This window comes from Glycine soja, chromosome 7 (genome assembly GCF_004193775.1).
Source record: "Glycine soja cultivar W05 chromosome 7, ASM419377v2, whole genome shotgun sequence".
Classification (NCBI taxonomy): domain Eukaryota; kingdom Viridiplantae; phylum Streptophyta; class Magnoliopsida; order Fabales; family Fabaceae; genus Glycine; species Glycine soja.
In genome coordinates, this window is record NC_041008.1 from 3626017 (window position 1) to 3650707 (window position 24691).

At 32.7% G+C, this 24691-nt stretch overlaps 2 protein-coding genes across 5 annotated transcripts; one reads left to right on the forward strand and one right to left on the reverse strand.

Moving 5' to 3' along the window:
- The first annotated feature begins 1480 nt into the window (after window positions 1-1480).
- On the forward strand, window positions 1481-3701 carry LOC114418211 (40S ribosomal protein SA). Its single transcript, XM_028383448.1, has 5 exons — window positions 1481-1728; window positions 1888-2150; window positions 2321-2518; window positions 2861-3080; window positions 3366-3701. Exons 1-5 carry the CDS (start codon window positions 1575-1577, stop codon window positions 3461-3463), a joined length of 933 nt encoding a protein of 310 aa, XP_028239249.1. The 5' UTR covers window positions 1481-1574; the 3' UTR covers window positions 3464-3701.
- Window positions 3702-6388: 2687 nt separating this feature from the next.
- LOC114418212 (phosphoinositide phosphatase SAC2-like) lies at window positions 6389-17861 on the reverse strand. 4 transcript variants are annotated; one of them, XM_028383450.1, is made up of 16 exons: window positions 17214-17861; window positions 14417-14621; window positions 14147-14312; window positions 13259-13484; window positions 12623-12699; window positions 12351-12538; window positions 12170-12267; window positions 11925-12058; window positions 11706-11834; window positions 11022-11388; window positions 10270-10391; window positions 10014-10127; window positions 9362-9535; window positions 8197-8340; window positions 7643-7727; window positions 6389-6985 (listed from the first exon to the last, which is right to left on the reverse strand). In XM_028383450.1, exons 1-16 carry the CDS (start codon window positions 17322-17324, stop codon window positions 6893-6895), a joined length of 2433 nt encoding a protein of 810 aa, XP_028239251.1. In that variant the 5' UTR covers window positions 17325-17861; the 3' UTR covers window positions 6389-6892. The 4 variants fall into 4 exon arrangements, with proteins under 4 accessions (XP_028239251.1, XP_028239250.1, XP_028239253.1 ...); XM_028383449.1 differs by having other exon boundaries at window positions 11706-11837; XM_028383452.1 differs by lacking the exon at window positions 9362-9535 and having other exon boundaries at window positions 11706-11837.
- Window positions 17862-24691: the final 6830 nt, after the last annotated feature.

Below are 24691 nucleotides of genomic sequence, written 5' to 3' on the forward strand. Positions count from 1 at the left end.
TCCTAACAATTATTGAATTATGTTATACTTCAGTTAGTCATTCCATCTGTCACCTTTCACCATAACCACCATATGATCTTTTTTTTTTTTCCTCTCTCCTTTGAATCTTAATTTATTACCACAATTTTATTATTACGGTTAGATAAATATTTTTTAATCTAACCATCATATATTCACGAATCATTAACGAGAAATTAGTCACCGCTTTCGAATGAACTTCGTGCCAACTGGTAAAAAAAAGCAACAGAGGTTCTGATCAATGTGAAATTTTTTAAAATTTATTACAATTTAAAAAATGAAATCTTTATTGGACCTCCTAGTTTATATACATCAATTTTTGGAAATTGTTTAGGACACCCAGCATTTTTGCTGGGCATCCAGCAACTTACATGAAAGGACTATAATGTCCTTCATCCTTTGCTATATAATCAAACAGTGGTTCATCTGTATGAGTCATTATTCTCCCATAAATGCTTCTTCTTCCTCGTTTATTAAGCTTCCTCCCTTCTTCTTCGGCTTCCTGCTTCTTGTTCCATCTTCGCCTTGGTGCTTCTTCTTCTTCTACTACTTTATCTTTCTCATTTTCAACATTCATATCAACTTCTTCATACATCATATTATCATACATTCACTCTCTTCGTCCATCTTAATAAAACATTTAACAAATTTAATTCAATGACAAAAAATTATACAATCACCTCATTTGTTATTGACACAAATATAACTGTTTACAAAATATTGTTGTACTGCACATTTTTATTAAAATGTCATATAAATCTAATAAATGCAGCATTCAATAAAATACATAATTGAATTAAAGATGTAAATACATAATCATTGTTATAAAAATTTGTTTAATTATTAATCATTAGTATTTTAATTTTTATGCAATCTAATGTTATTTAATTATTAATCATTAGTATTTTTTTCCACCATTCTAATTACTTAATACATTTTTTATATCACTACAAAAATTAATATCACCATATCAAATTTTCTGAAATGACTACAACTAATGCAATCGAAAAACAAAATTAATAATAATTAAATTTACGGATTAACAATCTGTGTAATCATATGGATTGACAATCCGTATGTGCATCCCATTTTTTTTTACTTACCTCTCCTTTCCTGACGACGAAAACCGACCGAAACTCACCATATACTCCTCACAAAAGCATGTACACCACGGGAGACCAAATATGCTTGCAAACTATCGGTAACGGAAGCAAGTTACAATAAGTGATGGAAATCTTGTGAAAAAAAAAATGGTGCTGCATAAATAAAAAATTCATGCTGTTATTTAACCAAAAATATCATAAGGGTATTTTTGACATTTTGGAAAATTCCTGGGTTCTCCAAGCAATTCCCTCAAATTTTTTAATTGGGCTTGTTAGTCGACTGGCCGTTAACCCGAAACAGAAAAGCCCAGTAACAAAACCCATTAGGGTTTCCGGTATATTAGAAATGCAGCGCAGCTTCACCCTGCAAAGTGTTTCTTGTAGCATTCAGTGAAACACTAGCTAGGGTATTGGGAGCTCTCGTTGTTTCGGAGTTAGGGACCTTACGCAGCCATGGCCACTGCTACGAATGCCGCCGCCGCCCCACCACGCCAGCTCTCCCAGAAGGAAGCCGACATCCAGATGATGTTGGCCGCCGACGTCCACCTCGGCACCAAGAACTGCGACTTCCAAATGGAACGTTACATCTTCAAGCGCCGCAACGACGGTAACTAAAACCCTAGCTCATCCTCTCTTTTCATCGATCTCTGACAATCGCATGTTAAACAATTTAAATTCCAATGGATGTATGTTTGAACCTGCAATAGTTGTAATAGACGGATTTGATTTTTGATTTGCTGTGTTGTGCTGTGGATTTTGGAATTAGGGATTTACATTATTAACCTTGGGAAGACGTGGGAGAAGCTTCAGCTAGCAGCTAGGGTTATAGTTGCAATTGAGAACCCCCAGGATATCATTGTTCAATCTGCAAGGCCTTATGGGCAAAGAGCGGTTCTGAAGTTTGCTCAGTACACTGGTGCTCATGCTATTGCTGGAAGGCACACTCCTGGTACCTTCACCAATCAGCTTCAAACTTCCTTCAGCGAGCCTCGTCTCCTTATTCTTACCGATCCAAGAACAGATCACCAGGTTAGTACCCTATTTTCATATGCAGTTATATGAAGAAAAAAAGATACATTTGATTCTAGTCACATGTGGTTTGATTGATTGTTGATGTAGTTTATGGTGTGATTGTTTGTTTAGGGTTGTTGTATTGCCCGTGTTGTGTTGTTAATGTATGTTTGTTGGTTTGTGTGCAGCCTATTAAGGAAGCTGCTCTTGGGAATATTCCCACCATTGCTTTCTGTGACACCGATTCACCTATGAGGTACGTGGACATTGGAATTCCTGCCAACAACAAGGGCAAACACAGCATTGGTTGTCTCTTCTGGCTCCTTGCAAGGATGGTGTTGCAGATGAGGGGTACCATTCGCCCTGGCCTCAAATGGGATGTCATGGTAAAATATTTTTTTGCTGCCATTTCTAAGTAGGATTCCAACCATATTCAGCGTGCTTATTACTTTTTGTGTTTGATGTCTGACTTATGAGTTAAAATATGATCTTCCAATTTTCATCCTATGGTTATAGCTGTCTATGTGAATGCATTAAGATTCCCAATGGCCTAGAACTTGGGTTTGTAGGATTGGTGTTTTTGATGTGTAAAGTATGTGTAGTTTATGTTTGTATGGCATGGCATTTTGCCCACTCTGTTTAACATCTGGGGTTTAATTTGGAGAGAGCAAATATTTTTGTGCTGGATTTTTTGAAGTTTATTGGCTTAAATTTTTTCTTTGGTGCAGGTTGATCTGTTCTTCTATAGAGAACCAGAGGAGGCTAAACAACAAGAGGAGGAGGAAGCTCCGGCGGTTGATTATGCCATCACGGATTTCAATGCAGGTGCTATTGCTGCTGATGGCCAGTGGCCTGGTACAATTGATCAATCATGGAGTGATGCAGTTCCTCAACCTATTCCAGCAGTACCTGGTGTCAACTGGGGGGCACCTGCAGAAGCACCTGCTGGTATGTGATTAATGTTATTAAGTGAAGCGAGACAACACTGAATGAAATTTTGTGTGCTGTCTTTCAGCTATTGTTTTCTGCCTTTTGTCATCTTTCAATTCTTTGATCCTTGTATTGATTTCTTCTAACGTGATTGTTACTTTGATGTTGATTTTGTCTAGTTATCAATTCTCTTGTATTTAACTGGTGAAATGATGCAGAGAATATGTGCTTCCTTTGCAGTGTTAATTTTTTAGGTTTGACTCTTAGTTTTCATGTTTTGTTGAATAAAAGTTTCTCTTGCAGCTGCAGGAGGAGATTGGGGGGAAGCTGTTCCACCACCACAACAAATCCCTGTACCTCCCTCTGGAATTGATACTGTCCAACCATCTGGCTGGGATTAAACTAGTGTTTTTTGATGCTATGATTTTGCCCCGTCCCTCAATTTTAGTTTACCTGTCTTTCTTTGAAGTAAAATATGGATTTTTTTTTGTAGCAAAGGAACTTGTTTTTCTATTTTGTTATGAGTGGCAGAAATATTATTATTAACATGGTATATTCGGGTAAGATTTTATTATGTTTTGATGCAGTCATGATTCATGTGTTTGGTAATATGATATTTTGGCCCCCTTTTGTTTACAATTACTGATACATTGATATACTGTGAATGCCTCGCTATTGTAAAACTGGATTTCGATGATCAATCTAGGAGCTGCTAACCAATATTCGTTTAAAACAATGAAAAGGCTTCATTTTTAATTTAGTAAAATCCCTTTTTGGGCATGTCATGAAAATAATTTAAGCTTTGAAAGGGTCATAGCACACTATCCACGTTTGAAAATTACCATGTCAGTGTTTTGTTTATACTATATTTGAATTTGAACAAGTGTCGCTGCCTTTGTAAATCATTCTCCGTCGCCTCTGGATGTTTCCCTATTTTCGAGAAAATGTTTTTGGGTAATAGATAGCGAATGAGTTTTCTGTAAGATGGATGGATGTGAAGCTCGTAAATCATAATGCTGAAACTTCTCAATATAAACGCTTTGGTGTCCTTACGTATGCTGTTAAACAAAAGATTACGCCAAATGGAGTAAAAAAATGCAGATTAGGAATGTGCAATGCCGACTTGGTAACCTAGAGAATGGTGGCTCTATTTTTACGGAGTTAAATTGACCGAGATGCAATTTTCAATATAAACGTAAAATGTCTTTCTTTCAACGTACTAAAAATGATAAAATGAGTTCGTCCTCTATGGCTCTCATGTTTAATGGAGAGTATGTTTATGATTTGAATATTTCATAATTTGTTATGCATGGATGATCACATGGCCACATTTTTTGGGGCAAATCTTAGACTAGGTTTAAATTTGTTAAACAATAGTAATTTAAAAAAATGGATTTTTTTATTTATTGATAATATACATGCATGTACTTTCTCTTACATTCCACTTTCATCCCATTTCTGTCTCTCTCTCCTATGCATCCTAATCTCATCCCATTGGTAAAACACTTTCATCCCATTTCTTTTCTTAACTTGAATCAATAGGTGCCACTTGACAAATTGAAGTAAAGCATGATGAAGGAAAACGGTAAGGTGCAATAGTGAAAGGTTGTTGGATGCTAATCAAAAGATGCATCTAACATTCAGTCGGTGTTTTACTTTTGCTAGCTTTTGAGATCTACATCCAACAATACATAAAGCTCTTGAGAAAGGCTAGAGTGGAAATTCGCGTGAGAGAATCCAAATTAGCACTGGATCATAGTTAAAATTGTGCAGCATAATTGTGAGATCTGATTCGATCATTGATTGATTCGATTGAGATAATGGAATAAGTGATCCAACTGATCGGTTAGTAATTGACATGATTTGACTTGGTATATATTAAAATTTTAAAATTATATATGTATCTATTATATATAAGTAAATAACTAACATTATTTGAGTAAGAAAAATTTATTCATACTCTAAAATCTAAAATAACAATTAGTAATAGTGAGACATCAAAACAACGTCCTAAAGGTGATTCATTTTTTTTTTTTGTAAAATCAATCGGATCAAATTAGTCTAACCGGGATCCGGTAACCTAACTGGTCGAGTTTGGTCAGGTCATTTCAGGTCAATTCCATGAACGATCTAATGGAGAAACTGATCCGGTTAGACCACTTGATCCCAGTTGGACATGTCTAACCAACTAGACCAAACTGAATTTCACAACTATATTGTGTAGCCTAAATATGTCTGATCCTATATTAGTGGTTCAACCGTGGCGTGCTCTCATTCTTTTCCTTTTAATTCATGCAAGGCCTCACATATAATTATCACCTAAAATTATATTCCTAAAGTTGACACTGCTACTTGAACAGCTTGAACAAAAAATATCATTTATCTTCATATCCTCTCAAATTGCTTGAGACATGATAGTATAAATATAAAAGTATGTTTGAAGGGATAAAAAAATATAAAATAAAATCACATTTTGCTTTTTAAAATAAAATATAAATTATAAGCTCCGAGTTTAGTTTTACTTGGACCAACGATAAGTATTTTTTTTTTCCTTTTAAAATTGCAAATGAGATTAAAATATTTATTACACCATAAATATCTAAATAATAGAATGAACATCTTGTTTTATTTTATTCTATTTCATTGCGTCATATTTGCTTTAATTCAATCCATTATTAAAAATCTATCACTAAAGGTTGACTCAAATTACAACTACAAGATACCTTCCCAAAAATGAAAGGAAGAAAACATGCGAGAAATATTAAATAGCAGACACTTTTGAGTCAAAGATTAGGCTCTATAATGTAATGTTGAACAAAATTTCCTAAGAAAAATTTCAACCAGAAAATTTTATTAAACATTTTTTCATTAAAATTGTGAATTAATTTTCTAATGCAAAAACAAAGAAGCCATGTTGCTTACAAAGGCATTAACAAACAAAATTAAAAGTTAAAATACAAGACACGAGATTGGCATTTGTTTTATTGCATTATTGTGGGAGCACAACACACGAACCACATTAGGCTCCATTATTATTAATTTATGAAGTCTTCGACCACAATACTTTTAGCTTTCTCTTAGAAGAAAAGTTGGACCAAATGCTTTTTCTGAAGAAAAAAAAATATTAAACAGCTAAACTTTTGTTAAAAATATAACTTTTAAAAAACTCTTTCTTCTCTCTCTTCACCCTCTCAGATTTTAAGCTAAAAGCTATAAAACAACTTCACATAGTTCTTATTTTAAACTTTTTTTAACGAGTTAAACTCAAGTTCAAAATAACTCTTGTATTATAAAAAAGTTTGACCGGGCAATGCCAACACTTGGAATTTCATCATGTCAACTTCCCATTCCCTCACGTTTTCTAGTCTTTTCAAACAAATTAAACTACAAGAGCTAATTTAAAATTTAATAATAAAAAAAAGGATAGGACTTTGCAGCTTGATGATGACAAAAGCTGAAATATCCAAGGAACCAAAAAAAGTTGACTGCAGATAATGTATTGGGCAGTTATAACCTGAGAACCAGCTACGGATTTTTTTGTGTTTTTGAATTTAAATTTTATACAGGGTGGGTGATTATGGTAAGTTTGTGAAGGCACAAAAATGAATTACCTATAGACATCTACCATTACCTAAATGATGCTCTATCTTTAAGAAAAATATAATCAGTAACTCAAATGTTGCCCTTGAACAAAACTCAGCTTTGTCAGCTGCTGCCACTGCTATTTGCTTTTGGATGATATCTTACCATTTATTTCTGTACAGAAAGTCAGGAACCCTCCACCTCCACATCCTTCGGATGTGATGATAAAAGTCGAGCATTAAATTGCCTCAAATAAAAAGCATCTCCCCTTGAGTTATCCAACGTTCAAAGCTTTCACTGTATTTGCTATCTTTGTTGAGTTCTTCTCCACTCTGCCTTCCCTGAAATACAATGAAACCAAATTTTAGTTCCCAATTGGTTGCATCCTAGGAAATAATGGACTAAGTCAAAATATATAGTTTTGCACACCGTATTTGTGCCATATTGGTAGTAATAGTGGACAAAAAATGGGATTTAATTTTGATTAACTATCATTGTAAAACTTCTTTACACAAACAATACCGATAACATGTGTTGTCATGAATTTTACTATGACATTAATAAGAAGTACCAGATAGATCAAACTCTTCTAATGATGTGACAATGGGTGATTGGATGATAAGGTAAAACGGTTTTTTACACAAACGGATGCATATCAAAATTGAATTTAGACAAACAAATGTACATAACCAATTTGATACTGAAAGTATTTAATGCTGAAGTTTGTAGAGAACTTGTGGATAAAAACTGAGGTCTTCAATTGCTGAAACTAGGACAACCAAATCTAGATTCCCAATACTTGCATTGTCAAGTAGATGTTCTAAGTTCTGACCACAAATTCACAAGTAATTGTGTCATTGATACTTATTCATAGGACTTAAAAGAAATACAGAAAGGCCTTTTTCTTCTTAACTAACTACAAGTCAACGATATTTCCTTAGTGGAAGCAAATTATGTTATTCTGTAATGATATTCTGCAACTAACAACATATACTGACCTTAATGCTGGAGCCAGATTCACTTGCAGATGTCTCAGTAGTTATTAGTTCATTCGCAATATTCTCCGAGGAGATGCTGGTTGACCTGTAACATCAACAATGTTGGCATCAGTCAATAACAAAAGCTTGAAAATATAGACTAATACCTAATTCAAGAACTAGGTTTTTACTCCAAAATATTGATATTACTTAAATTTCTTGACCGTGTTATTCAAATAAACACCTCAATCTAGAAACCTTAACCAAATAATTATACTAAAAAGGAAAAAAAGAAAAAGAAAAAAGACTCTAAGTCTTCCTTGTTCACTTTCAACAACAACAACAAAGTCTCACACCACTAGGTGAGCATTCATTAACAAATAACAACATGAGCTGTGTCATAAAAGCATTCTTTTCATTCACTCACCCAAAATAACATATGCCTCTCTACCTTTGATCAAAGATTCAAGGAAAGCATAAAACCAATGGCAAAGAAAGACCATATTTTAAAAATCAACAAGTGTCAAAGTAAAACGGCATGGGTATATGATTACTAATCAAGGTTTCAAAACTACCTTTCAAGCAATTCCTCTTCACAAGAATTTCCAGAAGAAGAAAGCCAGTCCACATCAAGGAAATTGGAGCAGTCACATGCATCTCCATGTTCATCATAACAAATATGATCACTCTCACAATTTTGGCCATTGACATATATCTGCCTGTATGATTTGATAAAACATAACTGTCAAAAGATTTGGATAGTTTGAGTCGTAAATCATATCAGGTCAAACTATGGATCACACAAAAATGGAATTTGGTTACTAAGGTGCCTGACTGATTCTCCTCTACATTCTCTTTTGAATGGCAAACCAAATTTAAAAGAAACAAAACAACTAAAATAATAAGTTATTAGGTATTAACAATTTAGGAAGAAAAACTTGGTAATAGAGGCACCAGCTTATTATTTTACACTTTAAAAATTGCTTCTAACAAATTCCTGCCAGAAGAGCACAACTACAGAGCACTATTATTAACTACTCCCATGCGTAACATGAGTAGAAAAAATTATATTACCTAGTAAAAAAAGGTGGTGACCCATGTTAAATAAGTTTCATTCCCATTGCTGAAATCCTATTCCTTTCAAAGTGGGGAACTTTAAAATATTCATAACAGTTGAAATTACAAGGATTTAAAAGATACTGTGAGTAATACTCTCCTATTTAAAAAGAGAACAAATCAATATATATATAACGAAACTTGAAAACCACTCCTAACACAACATCTATTCTAAAAAACAATTAATAATGAGATTGTTTCTATATATCCTAAAATTATAATTAATAAGGGAGGATTTCCAGGGGCTGCACAATAATTCCTCGTTAAAAAAATAAATAAAAAAAATCCACACAATGATAAGGTTTACTTGAAACCTCTAACTTTCCCTCCATCCAAAAATATTTTTAAGGAAATACTTTTAGACACCAGATTCCATTGGCTTAATCTACCCTCCTTTACAGACCTTAATGCTGTACAATGCATGTCCCAATTAATTGCATGATTCCTCCTAGAACTCCTAGATTGCCCATCATAATTGAGTTGAGGGAGTGCAATTTGAATCAGAGACCTGGTTCTGTCTAGCTCTTTGAGCCAGTGTTATTATCAGATTTTCAGCAGGTCTGTCTTTCAAAGAAGTTACATTATATTGCTTAATTTAGCACGCAAAATGCTAATTTAGAATACCTGCAATGACAGATATCACTTCCACAAGTATAGATATCTGGAGTAGAGCCCGAAAGGAAACGCTTATCAGGTTTTTCAGACGAGTTCTGATCATTTGTAACATTCAAGTTCCTAATTGTAGTGTCACTTTCACTGAGAATGTTACCATCTGATAGTGATCTTTTAATAGTTGACCTACCAAAATAAAGGGTTAGCCTCGACAATCTTCTGACAATGGAAGACATTTTAAGACAATATCATTTAATAAAACCCACAAGGCACAAATAACTTGTATTCATTTGCTTTCATCCTCAAAAGAGAAGGATAAATTTGAGATTACACTTTGCCTATATAATGTTGTCCTTGCATAAATCTTAACTCTTTAAGTCAAAGCTAAAAAACATCTCACTACCTCAAAACTACTTAAAATGTTTTAAAAGAGGCATTCTGCATTCCTCAAATCATCAATCTCTCTCTATATGCTTGTCCAATATTTCAGTTTTAGAATTATGCTCAAAGTTAAAGACAGATCTAAATAGAAAAGTATACTACTGAAATTTGACAAAATATCAAAAGTTCATATACACCAATTAAATTCTTGAAAATTAAATATTTAATGCTTCATTAAATGAAAAGGACAAAAACTGGTGCAACTCAATAATCCACTCTTTACCTAACGCTGTCATCTGCTACATACAGACCATGTTTCTTGACAGTGTAATGCTGATCCGAATCTAGTTCCCATAGTGCTGGATTTCCTTGTTGGGGTTGAAAATGCCCCAAGAGTCTGAACCAAACAAAATCAAACACAACAATTACTAAATCATTATAATACAATCACATATATACATAACTTGTGTTTGCTGTAAACCATATTACATATGAAAACAGTTGTAAATACAACTAAAAAATTGGCTTATTTGACTTACAAGTTAATTGCTTTTTGCTTATCACCATCTAAATATGTGTTGTTATAATAACGCTGTAGTGTTCGAATAAATTCCTGGGATTGAGCTGCTGCCTTCCATTGACCTCTTCTCTCAGAAAATATCTAAATAGAGATACCAATTGCAAAATACTCAAAGGAGTGAGCAGCAATCCGACAAAATTCCATTGCAAGGAAAATAGGACAAGAGACAAATTTAGATTTCCTTTAAAGCTTTGGGAAAATTCTGATGGTCTGTTTATAATAAATTAATCCATAGATGCTTGACCTATTTCGGTATTTTTAAATGCATCCCTATACTATAAAAATTTATAATTAGGTCCTTAACAAATAAATCCTTTGTAATTCAGTATCTAGAATAGAGTTCCGTCAATATATAGAAAATATTCCTGATCTCTGTTATGAATTTTAAAAGTATAGGGACCTAGTTAAACAAGAATCATGTGATGTAATAACTGCATCCATATAATTAACCAAACCTACAACAAATTAAACCCTACCTACCGCAGAAGATTGCGAATCAAATAAAAAGACATATTTTTATTGGATTTTGAGACATCCTAATAAAAGCAATAAGCTTTCAGAATTAGATTAACTTATGTCATTCTGTATTCAATGTTAAGCTTAAGATAAACTCATGCAGATCCTAAATAAAATAATTATGTGCAGAAATTCTGATCCCAAATTACATTTCAAAATCCATAAAGTCCAAACTCCAGAAGGTAGAGAGATTACCTTATTGTGTGCTGCAGAACCCCCATATTGAAAGGCTAATGTGTCGCCCATGGACTCATAGATTTCCATTAATTCCTTGGCCAAAGGGTTATCAAGATCGATATACGGGGTTTCAATAAATCCTAAAGCTTGTAGCTGACATCCAAGCGCAGCTAGTCCATAAGTATATTGAGCAACATTGGTACGATCTAAGCAGTCTATGCAATTAGTCCTCAAGACCCCAGATTGAAGCATCTGGGGTTTGACACTGTAATCTTTGTTCTCATCACTACTACAGTAACAATTGATAATTTCTGTTTCTTTATCAACATTATCCTTGTTTATACTAGCTTGTTCTGTGATGCAGTGATCAGTGACATTGTTATTCCTGCATTATATTAAAAACATGATCATCAATAAACGATGGAAATAAAAACAACCATTCATGAGTTTTTACCTAACAGCTTATGCTTTTGGAAGACTTGGTCCATAACACAGTAGCTTTTATGACCAAGAAGTTTCAGCACAAGGTAGTGTGGACTTGTGCATTGTCCATGCTTCAAGCTCAAAGAGCTCTTGCATGGGCTCATATGAGATTAATTAAAAAAGAACATGAGTTTTCACATATTAGTTAAAGCTTTTGAGTAAGTCCATGACAAAAAAATAAATAAATAACATTGAGGCAAAATGTGTTATGCTACTTACTCGGTGTAGGAATAATGCGAAAATCCATCTAGCCTCACATTTGATGTCACTGGACAATAGAAGATGCCAGTCAGCTTCAGCGCATATGCAGCCACTTTTCCCAGTTGTCCCAACACATTAGTAGCTTTGCTGCTAAAGGTGTTTGATCTAATAATATCAGAATAACACCCCAAGAATAAACCTGTAGTGGTTGGACAATATAAGGGAAGTGAAAGTTACCATCTTGAATGCCTATGCAGATCCCAATGAACGAACCTCAGGCGATTTTCGCCTTTCAAATTTTTATTAAGAGACCTAACAGCATTCGCAAACTCGGCTCGCAGAATAGTTTCTCGAGGCTTCTTCTCACGTGTCTTAAACAAACAAAAAAAAAACAATATATAAGTAGAAAATCTTTTAGTATATACACAAGACAAAGAAACCAAGCTTGCTCGATGGTTCCTTAAATATGTGGAAATGCCTACCTTTATCAAGTTCAGTATAATAATTGGATTTCCATATCTCTTGACAAGATTTTCAAAATGAAGTCTTGTGGCTTCAAAATTAGAGTCCTTCCTTGATACTAGAGAAAAGTAAAGAAAATGAGCTGTCAGCATATATTTCAAAACAAGTGAGTAACAAAGGAAAGTTGCTTCTATATCATACATATAATGTCAGGTTTTATATTCAATCTAGAGGCTTCCTGAGACCAGAACAGAGGGATTGAACCCCGGATCTGCACCACAGAACTGATTTGCATTGGCCGTCCACCACGAGCATCTGTAAAGACTATCTGCTCTGTCTCAACATCATTAGCTACTCTACCCTTTTCATTCACTCCGCGTTTCAAATATCTGCACCACAAGTGCATAGATGTGAAATAGAATGCAATTTTAATCTTAACACAGACTTGAGAAAAAGCTAAAAAATGCACAAACCTGGTCCCAGCATAATGCCGTGAGCGCCTAGCAATGATAGTCAAGTTGAACTCATTGTCAGATATAGAAAGTTTGACCTACACACCATACCATAAAATGAACACTTGTCAAAAAGATTACATCAAATGTTTTCTGAGAACACATAATACTAGCACTCGCTATTAAAGTAAATCTAGAAACCAATAATACAGTAACCATTAAAAGTTACCCAGCAATAAGATGTTAGAAATAATTCCTATAGTAAGTTTAATCAAACCTTGTGTGTGGACTTGAAGAATGAATTTCCCAATATACGAAAACTGAAAAACTAACAACTTATGGTTTAATGGCTGCAGCATTAACTCTACTAAATAAAATGCTAAAATAAGATCAGTTTCACTTTATAGAAAGGTACAGTAATCATTATTGATCAAGTGGAAATTAATAAATACAAGCAAGAGAAAATTGTTTCCAACAAGTTTCAGATACTCAAAAGCATATATCAAAGATTAACCTCATTGTAGACATAGAAAACAAAAAATAAGAAAGAAATAAAGGAATTCATACAAGCCACTAGCATCACTATCAGCTACTGTAGTTATCTTCCTTCACAACTCAAACATATTTATTAGCCTATAAAGCAAACATCAAATGTACCTGCTTAAAAAAACCATACACTAAGGCTACAGTCCAGGAAGTATTCTGGAGATTGTTCCTAATTCCACGAGTTAAGAACTCATTCCAAACAAAAAGGGTTTCATAAAGTGATTGTCCTGTTGTATTATGATCAGATAAGTTCCGTTGAAGACTAAGCATGACATTGTAGGAGTAGCTGAAAAAGAAGTCCTTTGTAAGATCCACACTGCATAGAAGCTTCTTGTATCTAAGTCACCACAGAAGAAAGAGCAAAGTCCATTAATAAGATGGTTTATGATAAAAAGAAATAAGTGAAACAAATTGACATAAAAAAACTACTTGTGAAGACAATAACTCTAACCAAACCTATTAAAAAAATTAAAAGAAAGTGATCTCCCAATTGAACTTGAAACCCTGGCAATACCTTGTCTCAATCAAAAAGTTACATTTACATCATAACAGCAATGAAGATTGCGCCTGTACATTTGTAGGAAATGAACTGACAATAAATGAAGAACAAGAAAACAACAAAGTAGGTATCCACTATACATATTACATGACTCCAAAATCTGGCAGAAGCATTATTGATTCTAGTTAATAACTAAGACAATTAAAGTGTACCACAGAAAGATGAGAAGGTTGATCTGAAGAAGCCCACATTGTGGATACACACTGAAGAGAGACAATCAACAAATATAGTACAAAGAAAAAGTCTAAATGTATAATTTCAACACAAGTATGCTCTAACAGAATGTTTTCACTGCACAATATAATGAACTCAAATTAAAAAATTGTAATTCATAACATCTAAGTACAACGGACAAGGTATAGCTGTCAATGCTACTGTCTACATGTCTCTTTAAATGTACCATAGACACATTACAATTACATGCAAAATTGACTAAAGACCTGTTCTCATCCTTAGAATAAGCCATTTTGGACCGCTCAATAGCATGAGGAATTGGAACCATTTCGCTCTTTGTGATAGCATATATAGTGTGCCCACAGATTGTTCCGATCTTTCTTCGTTTTGTTATGAGCAGCATGTAATATGGCTCAAGAAATTTGATAAATCCTAAATCAAAAGAAAAAACTGAATTTATACTGATGAAAAGTGTGGGGAATGAACCTACGGATATTAATAACAATTTAGATCTTATACAGAAGATAGAAAAATACCGATGATTCCATAGCAAGTTGTTACAAATTTAAGCCCCCCTGTTGACTTGTTTCCTTCATGTATCCGCCTCAGAAGGTCACAACACTCAATATCTGAGTATAATGTTGAATCTTCAAAGATATTCAATTCAGATGGCTCCAATCTGTCAATCTTTAAAACCCTCCAAAATGTTCTGTTTTTGTCTCTTCCAATCATGTAAAATTTCTGGGAGTAGAAAAATGGTAAGACCACAGCAAAAAAGCGAAAAAATTCCGGGTGTAGCTATATTATGTGCACAGAAAAAAGTCAAAAGATAATATGCATAAAGGAAAAGTACATCTCAACTCACAATTTTGGTAACACAAAAAAAATATCAATTAAATTTAATCACACTTATTTTCAAAGCAATTGGGAGAAATCTTAACTTCTAACAGGGTGACAGCCTGGTCCAACTCAAAAACCACTTATCAGAAATAAGAACCTCTTCCCATAATAATCATTTATTGCACACTACACACTTGCGTGAAGGGCTCATGGTGCCATTGTGCAGTGGAATAAAAAGTTCTAAACACAAACTTAAATGTCAAATGAGAAATAGTTTTACTTAGTTTCAGATTTTGAGGGTGGGTTTTAAGCATTATGTAGTTTCCAATATTATGCCAATGCCCATGTAGTGCACGCAAGGTAACAAACAATTGCACACATTGCACATGCAATACCAAGGTATATGAATGAGCAAGGCAATATGTGTGTTATAGTTTTATTTCTCCAACCAAAAACTGAGGGCAATTAGTAACTACACTTTCTATAAACCCTAATGACTTTGGCAAGCAGTGTTCTCTCATAATTTACAATCTTTTTTGTCTGCACAATCATTACTACAGTTTGCTAATATCTGACAGTCTAAATAAATATATTCAAAGTAGAAAAGAAAAACTACACTAATTCTACCAGATTAAAAAGTTAGGTAAATTTGAAGTAAGAAGCTACAATTGCTTGTCCAGCAATTTCTTTTAGGTCTCATTTCCTAAATAAAACAATTTAATGCAATCATTTTGGTTCCTTTTTTTACCTTTGCCCCACTTTCATCAAAGTTTCTGAATATTCACAATGCTTCTCAATTTTTCCAGATTGAGCAGAATAAGACAAGAATGTACAAGCAGTGGCTTAAGACAGAAAACAGAAACATGTGAAAGTGAGAGACAAATGAAGGTGACACATCCATGAGAAGATTAACATGGAGTGAAATTTAAGGAATAACTTCACATTTTTTTCCTTTTAGGTCTCATTTCCTGAATAAGAATGTAACAGTTTAATTAATTAAATCATTTTGATTCCGTTTTTGACCTTTGCCCCATTTTCATCAAAATATGTGTATTTACAATGCTACTGCTGAATGGATGGGAGTAAGACAAGAATGGACAGCAGAGGCTTGAGACAGAAAACATAAACTTGTGAAAGTGAGAAACAAATAAGAGTGACACATCTAATAAAAGATTAACATGAGTGAAATTTAAGGAATAACTTCATCACATTTTTTTCCTTTAAGGTCTCATTTCCTGAATAGGAATGTAACAGTTTAATTAAATGATTTAGGTTTCTTTTTTTACCTTTGCCCCTTTTTCATCAAAATTTCCGTATATATTCACAACGCTACTGCTGTATTGAGGGGAGTAAGACAGGAATGGACAAGCAGTGGCTTGAGACAGAAAACAAAAACATGTGAAAGTGAGAAACAAATGAAGATGACACACCTATGAAAAGATTAACATGGAGTGAAATTTAAGGAATAACTTAATCACATTTTTCCATTCACGTCTCATTTCCTGAATAAGAATGTAACAATTTAATTCAATCATTAAGGTTCCATTTTTTACTTTCGCCCCTTTTTCATCAAAATTTCTGTATATGTTTCATATGGCTACTCAGTGCTGGATAGAGAGCAGTAAGACACAAAAGGACAAGCAGAGGCCTTCTCATCCTTCTGATAACAAATGTTAGCAATTCAGAAAAAGCTGAAGCCATACTAGACCAGATGCATGGAATTGATGGGAAAAAAACCCTAGTTTCCCTTTTAAAAAAGATTAGAAGTATGAATGCCTGCATAAACACTAAATCAGTAGATATCATAGGCAGCTTTAACAGTAAGATCCAACTAATATAGTCCCAATAAACTCAAAGATTTGGCCAAAAATGAACATAAGGCAACGTATACATAGTCAACAAATATAATTTGAAAACAGTGGCGGTATAGAAGTCCACAAACCGTTTTTCTGTAAAATCATTTAAATCTGGCATTTAATTTTTTTTTTTTTTTTGCACAGCTAAATCTGGCATTTAATATTTATCCTCACAAGCATCATGATTGAAACAAATGACAGTTACAAAATAAATTACAATAATTCAAGCCAGGAACAACTCATCAACGTATTCTTGTGAAATGAAATCCATGAGAATCCAGACAAGACAACAACTCAGAAAACCACTTTCACAGAGACGTGTCTAAATCCCAATTGAAAAACTCCCCACAGAAAAAAAAAAAAAATTTACACATAACTAGATTCCTTTTTCCAATGAAAAAACCATCATGATTCATGATGAGTATATGCAAATGGACATGAATTTGACAAGGAAAACAAAGATAGAAATAGAGAAAATCAAATTTAATCAAACCACACAAAACAAAACAACAAACAAAGAGAAACATATTAGCGACACAAAAACTCATATCAATCTGGATCATGTTCAGAAAATACTGTATTTGTAATGCAAACATGACACATCATTGATGAGCGAAGAAAAAGGTTTATTATTTACCGAGCGAGTCTCATAGAGCCTGAACTTCTGCATATAACAAGACTTAAGTTCAGCTCCATCTGCAACAACAACACTGTTCTGCAGCTTCTCCTTTGTTGAATTTGAATCCATCTTCACAATTCAGATCCCGAGCCTCAGAAAGCTCGGGTTTTCCAACGAGATCACCAGCAGAAAATTCCAAAAATAGAACACCAACAAAGAGCTTCTGCTTCTGTTTCGCTCTTCAAAACACACACACACACAAAAACAAATACAACACCGCCCCCCCCCCCCCCCCCCCCCAAAAAAAATAAAATAAAATAAAATAACCTTACATCAAACACAAGCTCCGGAATACACACACCCCACAAGAACTACAATTCAAAGCTGAAAACTTTACATCAATGGTACACATAAAATTCTCTTTGCAAACACAATGACACCAAGAAAATTAACAAAAGACAAAAAAAATGAAGAAAAAAAAGAGGTGAACTGAATCTGAATCAGAAGCCAGGAGAAAAGGGAAATAAAACAGCTTTTTGATGAATCAAGAGAGTGAATGGTTTTGGGGAAATGAGAAGCAGAAGAAGCAGCTTTTGGGTCTCAGAGATGAAAAGGAAGTGAAAATGAGATTGTCAGGGAAAGGAAGCAGAGAAGAGAAGAAAGCCCCTGCATCCACACAAAAAAATAATAATAATAAATAAAAAGAAAAGAAAAGAAATAAAAATGAATGAAATTTATAATGAGTAATGAGAAATGCAAAGTAGAAAAACAATTTTAAAGGACAGAAAATTGGAGTTTTCTTTCATTTGCGTGTACTCATTTTCTCTCTCTACCTGGTTCCAAAAAAATTAGTCAGCGTGTACTGTGTGAAATGTGTGATGTCTTTCTCAGTTTCTCTTCTTTTTCTTTATTATTTCCTTGAAGCTTCATTCCATTTTTACACCATGACCAAATTAAGATTTGAATCATGTTGATTTGGATTTATTAATTGTGTAACAACTATTTTCTTATATTTTAATTATACTTTACCATAACGTTTAGTAAAACATGATGCATGTGATTTAACTGAAATAGAAAAATATAAATTCAAAATATTTTTAAAATAGCATTTAATTTATAAAATATTATTTTATGGATAGTAAAAAAAGTTCAGTTAACTGAAATAATTATGTTCTGTTTGAAAAAGTTTTTTCATAAATATTTATAAGAGAAAATTAAAATAAATCTTTCCAAAAATTAAAGTTAGCTTATTTACATGTTAAAAATCAGTTTTTGGACAAAATAATATGAAAGAGTTTTTATAACTACTTTGAGCTTAGTGTATGAGAAAAAAATGTTTCATTTTATTTCTTTTCCTACAATGCTTATGAGAAAATTCATTCAACAAAACCTTAACAACGATCAATCTTGTTGAAAATCAAATTATCATTCTAAAAAACGTCACTTATTAAAAGTTTAAATTTTAGAATTATTATTTAAAGAAGAATTTATTTAATCATCATCTTGATATAAAAGTTGGTCAAGCAATTATTAGCCTTAATCATAAGCAAGGCTGAACCAAAGGTAAAGCAATTAAGCTCAAACTTTGGCCCATTAATAAAATAATTATCTGTGTTTATAATTAAGAAACAAAATAATTATTTATTCTTAGTTTGCTTAACATAAAAAGTCAAATGTTAATAAGTGATCTTAGGACATTAATTAAGGAATTAAAAAAAGAATGATTTTTATTAAAATACGTAAATTATATTGTTTATAATTTTTTTATAATTTTTATAATAAATATTTTTTCATTTTACTTCTTTAATTAATGTCTTACAGGTATTAGTTAACAAGGCCCAACAAAAAGTATTTCATATGTTTCACAAAAAGTCATACGGAAAAAAAATCAATATATAGATTTTATTGAAAGTAATACTTTCTTAAAAATATATATTTTAGACCTGAAGAGTCATGATCATAAGTGTAACTTCTTTATAATAAATCAAAGTTAAATTAATAAATTCTTAAAGTATAATGAAATATAAAATTATATATAAGAGAACATTTTCCTAAACTTCTTGAATGGTTGGACGTGTGGTCTTCTACGAATTACGTAAATTTTTTCCTTTTCAATTATTCAATTATTGTGACTTACTGACTTGGTTAAACTTTATAGTTTGAAAACCATATAGTAGGTTACTTGAAGCAGAAAAAAATTACTCAAATTAAACGGATCAGTAATATCCTACCAAATTGATATGTGATGTGTACATCATATTAAAGAAACGAAGAAATAAGAAACCAGTAAAAATGTAATAAGGACTAAGTTACTTTTTTTTTTGAATTTGAATCTTAAAATTTAGAGAAAAGAATTCTGACATTTTCATTGGTTCTATCCGATTTAAATATGAATAAATTAAGTCAAACTTAAATAATTAAAAAAATAACATTTAAATTGAGTATTTGTATATATCATATGCATAATCTTTATTACACGCATAAGTTCAAAATACATGGAAAAAAAATCAAATTACTTATATTTTTACAAATTATAATTGCTCTCCACACATTTTTATATTTTAAAAACATTAATTGTATAATTTTTTGGTTGTCTACACCAACGATTTTTTTATAAAAAAAAGTGATAAAATTAATACTTATTTATACTCTCTTTTATCTCTTAAAAAAATTTATATTCATTTTAAAAAATTATCTTATGAAAGCAAAAATATTTTTTATGGGGACAAAAGTAAAAGTTATTATCTATATTCACGTAAAAAAATAATCTTGTGCAAACCATTACTCCCTTACCGTACCTTTCAATGTTCATACGTCACGGGTAATTGTTTAAGACCAGTAAGATTCAAACTCAATAGTATTAATTACTGTAATAATTTTGCACTAATTTATTCACGCTCAATGATATTAACCACGATTATGTAAAATTACTTGCAGTTTAAGTTTATACAATAAACTTTTAAGTTGAATCTTTTCTAATTTATCTAGTCTTACCATCTTTTCAAGAAGAATAAAGAAAAGGGCATTTTGGCTCATGACTATTATTCAAATCATTCACTATGATTATCATTGTAAATAAAAAAAAGCGTTTACTTCAACAATGGCATAGAATATTAAATTGGAGAGAAAGAAAAAAGATATATTGAGTTGATTCCACGCAGAGAAGGAATATCCTAATGTGCCCTTCGGATGGCTTGGAATACAAAAAAGCCACCAATCATTTATGTTATGCTTATTCTTATGCACATTCTTCTTTTCTTCTTCATCACGTATTTGCTCAATTTCTCACTCTTGCTTTCCTACCTCTCATATCTTGTTCAAATCTAACATCCATCTTTTCAATACAGGTATAAAAAAAATATAGCATGCATCTATCTATTAAATATACAAATATTAGTTAATTTCATACCAAAAACATGTACGATAAGATTAAAAAAGAGAGGGGAAAAACACTTCTACATCAGTTTAATTTTAATATTTTCTTCTTCTGAAAAATAAAATCGATTTCATACAAATTTTAACATTTTTATTATCATTTTGAGACAACCCATTTCACTTTTTAATACTCGCAACTTGTAAATTATTTCCCTTAATTTTTTTAATAATTTAATTTATATGCACTATCAAATTATTTTTTACACAGTTTTTTAGTAGTAATGAAATAAATTCTTATTAGGTATTTGCATAAAAAATATACAGACAATATATATATATATATATATAGACACGTTCATATAAATAATTGAATCAAATATTTGTTTAAAAAGATATGAATTAGTTCAAATATAAAATATATTAAGATAAATTCTTAAGTTACATATAGAAAATGATGAGACCAAGAAACAAACTTCATTAACTTGATTCAGAGAAGCTTCTGGAATCAGAACAATAAAAAAAATGTGAAAGTAACATGTCTGACCTAGCCTCTTTCCAAAATGCAAGGGCTTCCAAGCTCCAATGGAAATTAAATCTTAAATATGATGCCCCAAACATTCCACGCAAATAAAAGACAATTATAAGGGCTTTCAAGCTCCAATAGAAACTGTTGGGAAAACTCGGACTTTCTCGCTTCGTGAAGTTAAGATAGGCACTTAGTAATTAAAGGTAGTAATGAGAGCACACGATTATAATTCTTCAATATGGAGATTCTTCCACTATACAAAATGATAGTAGGGTTACAAGGATGTGTTTACAAAATTGTCACACTCTATAGTGACTCACTCAAGCTTGAGGATAGAGACTTCCCAAGTTATTTATCTCTACTTGGATCTATTAGGAATGAAGGCTCATACCCTTATTTATACTACTCCACCTCCACAATGAATGGTGGAGATTACTTGTATCCTAGGGTGGAGATTAATTCTCTAGAATGCTCCACACATTCTAGGAGTCTCTACACTCTTCTACTCTTTTCCATATCCTATCATAAGGTTCCAAAAGGTTCTACACATCTCTAGAATATTCTAGAGGTTTCCACATTCTTTCACAAGCTTCTAGAGAGTTCTAGACTACTCTAGAGTTCTCCGGGACGTTCTAGAAAATTCTACACTTTTCTAGAAAGCTCTAGAATTTTCTAGAACCTCTCCAATTAAGGAGGGATCCCAACAAATCTCCCCCTCCCGACTTAATTGGGGGGTAGTAGCAAACCGGCTCCTTGGATACCTTATGTCAATGTGCTTTGGTCATTATGCAAGGATTGCTTCTCTTCTTGCATGGCTCTTCTCCACTCCACCAATTCATAGGTGTTATTCTCATGCAAGGATTTCATCTCTTCTTGCATGGCTCTTCTCCATTCTTCAATTTGTAAACACATCCTTGAACATGTCTCCATCATGAGCGACATTATCCTCTATCTTGAACTGCACGAGCTAATGACGGCTCCGGATGAACTTGACTCTTGATACCACTGTTGGGAAAAAACTCGATGGGAGGAAATACCGGGGAGATTCTTTTACCCGATGTGGGACTTCATCTCACACTTGTACTATAACACATCTCCCCCTCAAGTGTGAGTCTCTTCCACATGGAAGCCTCCCCCTTCGAGCGAAAGTCATCATCCTCGAGTATAGCCATTAGAGCCTACATGCTCTAGCTACATGCGGTACTTGCACCGCCGCTCCATCTGCGGGACACGCTGCCTGGACTCACCGCCAGGAAGACTTTCAATACAAGGGATCCCCAAAGCTGAGATCCATCACCGCCATCTTACTCGTCTGAGCCGATCACCAAGTCGAACAACCTGGCTCTGATACCACTGTTGGGAAAAAACTCGATGGAAGGAAATACCGGGGAGATTCTTTTACCCGATGTGGGACTTCATCTCACACTTGTACTATAACACATCTCCCCCTCAAGTGTGAGTCTCTTCCACATGGAAGCCTCCCCCTTCGAGCGAAAGTCATCATCCACGAGTATAGCCATTAGAGCTTACATGCTCTAGCTACATGCGGTACTTGCACCGCCGCTCCATCTGCGGGACACGCTGCCTGGACTCACCGCCAGGAAGACTTTCGATACAAGGGATCCCCAAAGCTGAGATCCATCACCGCCATCTTACTCGTCTGAGCCGATCACCAAGTCGAACAACCTGGCTCTGATACCACTGTTGGGAAAAAACTCGATGGGAGGAAATACCGGGGAGATTCTTTTACCCGATGTGGGACTTCATCTCACACTTGTACTCTAACAGAAACTAAGTCTCAAATATTATGCCTCAAACATTTAGTGCAAATAACAAACAAATATGAGAAAATAGGATATTCCCTTGATGTATATTGGTTTCTTTGACTTTGTTCCACCAAAGACCTTGTTATTTTCTTCTTTTTAATATGTTTTGGGTTTGTAGCTGATCCTCACAAGAAATTGGAATGCTAACATATGAAATGTCTATTTCTTTTGTGTTGCTTTGCAGGTCTTCTTTTGTCTATAAAAAATCCCTTAATGAAGGTCACAAGAAGAGTTGAAGCTATGAGAGGTGTTTCCACTTCCAGAGCTTAGTTGGAGTGGTGGCAGGCCTGGCAGCCATAGCCCCCCATTTATTTTTTCTATTTAACAACTATATGAATTTTTTACTATATATTAATTTAACTTAATTGGCCCCTTCAAAATATATTGGCAAGATCCATCACCTTGTGTTATCGTGCCAATTGATACTCAAATATGTAAAATGGAAACAAAGTGATATATGAATTATTATCTGTTTCGGATGACCAAATAACTTCAGATAATTGCGTATAAAACGCCACTTAAGTTGGCCATATACTTTCTCTAGGTCTAGCTTTAATAATAATAAACCCTTCTTTCCCCTACTATGAATTAGAGAATAAATGGTTTCTACAATAGCAATGATGTCATCCATAGTATTTCTGTGTTGAATAAAACTACTTTTGAGCATGATTAGGCCACACAAGCTAATGGATCAAATTTTTTATTTAGACTATAATGAATGGATTTAAAACAATACATTAATCTATTTACGATCTATTAAAATTTCATTGAAAAAGAAGCCAACCCATCCCTGATTTATTTAATAAAGTTCCATCCATTAACATTTTCTTATGGATGGTTATTCAATTCATCCAAAAAAAATTTAAAAATATAAATAAATGTTTTTTAATGATTATTTCAAAAATACTCTATCTTTCAATACAAAAAAAGTACTCTATCTTTTTTATCCACAAAATAATTTGTAAAATAAAATTTATAAATTAGTTATTTTTAAATTTAAACTATTCCGAGTAAGTCATAAAAGTATATAAAATTAACTATTCTATAAATTTCTAGTATTTAAATGACATTTTAAAAATTCAGTATAATTTTTTAGTTAAATTAACTATTAAAATATAACAAAAATTTATTATTAAAAGTCAATAATTCAGGTGATTATTGGTTGACAAACAAAGACAATAACGATCATTTGAAGAGATATCACACTCAAATTATTATCTACAGAAGATAATATTTTTTCAAGATCATATTTGTTATTTATTAGAAATAATTCTATTCAAGTGAAATAAAATCAATATAAATGATAAAACTTTTTTTTTCAAATATTTAACACGTACTTACAAAATTTTTATCCTATGTTATATTTCTTCATTCCCTTTCCTATTTTCTCATCATTTTTTACGCATTAGAGATTTTTTCTTTTTTTTATATATGTGAAATTTTTGTATCCATAAATATTAATTTATTAATTTTATTAAAAATACTAGTTAAAAAATTTAAACCTTGACCTTTATCTCTCCCTTCTCTCTTCACTCTTTCCAAAGTTTCAATCCTCCTCAATCGACTTTATATCTCCTTATCCTTATGTGAAAAACTAATTAAATAAAACAATTATATACAATTCCCCTTTTTTCCCCGAAGGTAAAACATGAATATAAAATGGCTCTTTTCTTTTGCTATTGTCATTGTTTTTCTAAGAATATTTGACTTGGGAAAGGTGTGAACGACTACTGGACTTACGGTTTAAGCTAAATAATTTATCATTTTCA

What these genes read in the sequence shown, in the direction of transcription:
- LOC114418211 (XM_028383448.1), top strand. Translation starts at nt 1,575, where the DNA reads ATGGCCACTGCTACGAATGCCGCCGCCGCCCCACCACGCCAGCTCTCC. An exon ending in GCCTCAAATGGGATGTCATG is followed by an intron (nt 2,519 to 2,860) that starts GTAAAATATTTT and finishes TCTTTGGTGCAG; the next exon opens with GTTGATCTGTTCTTCTATAG. An exon ending in ACCTGCAGAAGCACCTGCTG is followed by an intron (nt 3,081 to 3,365) that starts GTATGTGATTAA and finishes TTTCTCTTGCAG; the next exon opens with CTGCAGGAGGAGATTGGGGG.
- LOC114418212 (XM_028383449.1), bottom strand. Translation starts at nt 17,324, where the DNA reads ATGGATTCAAATTCAACAAAGGAGAAGCTGCAGAACAGTGTTGTTGTT. An exon ending in GGCTCTATGAGACTCGCTCG is followed by an intron (nt 14,622 to 17,213) that starts GTAAATAATAAA and finishes TTCTACTCCCAG; the next exon opens with AAATTTTACATGATTGGAAG. An exon ending in TATTCTAAGGATGAGAACAG is followed by an intron (nt 13,485 to 14,146) that starts GTCTTTAGTCAA and finishes GTGGTGACTTAG; the next exon opens with ATACAAGAAGCTTCTATGCA.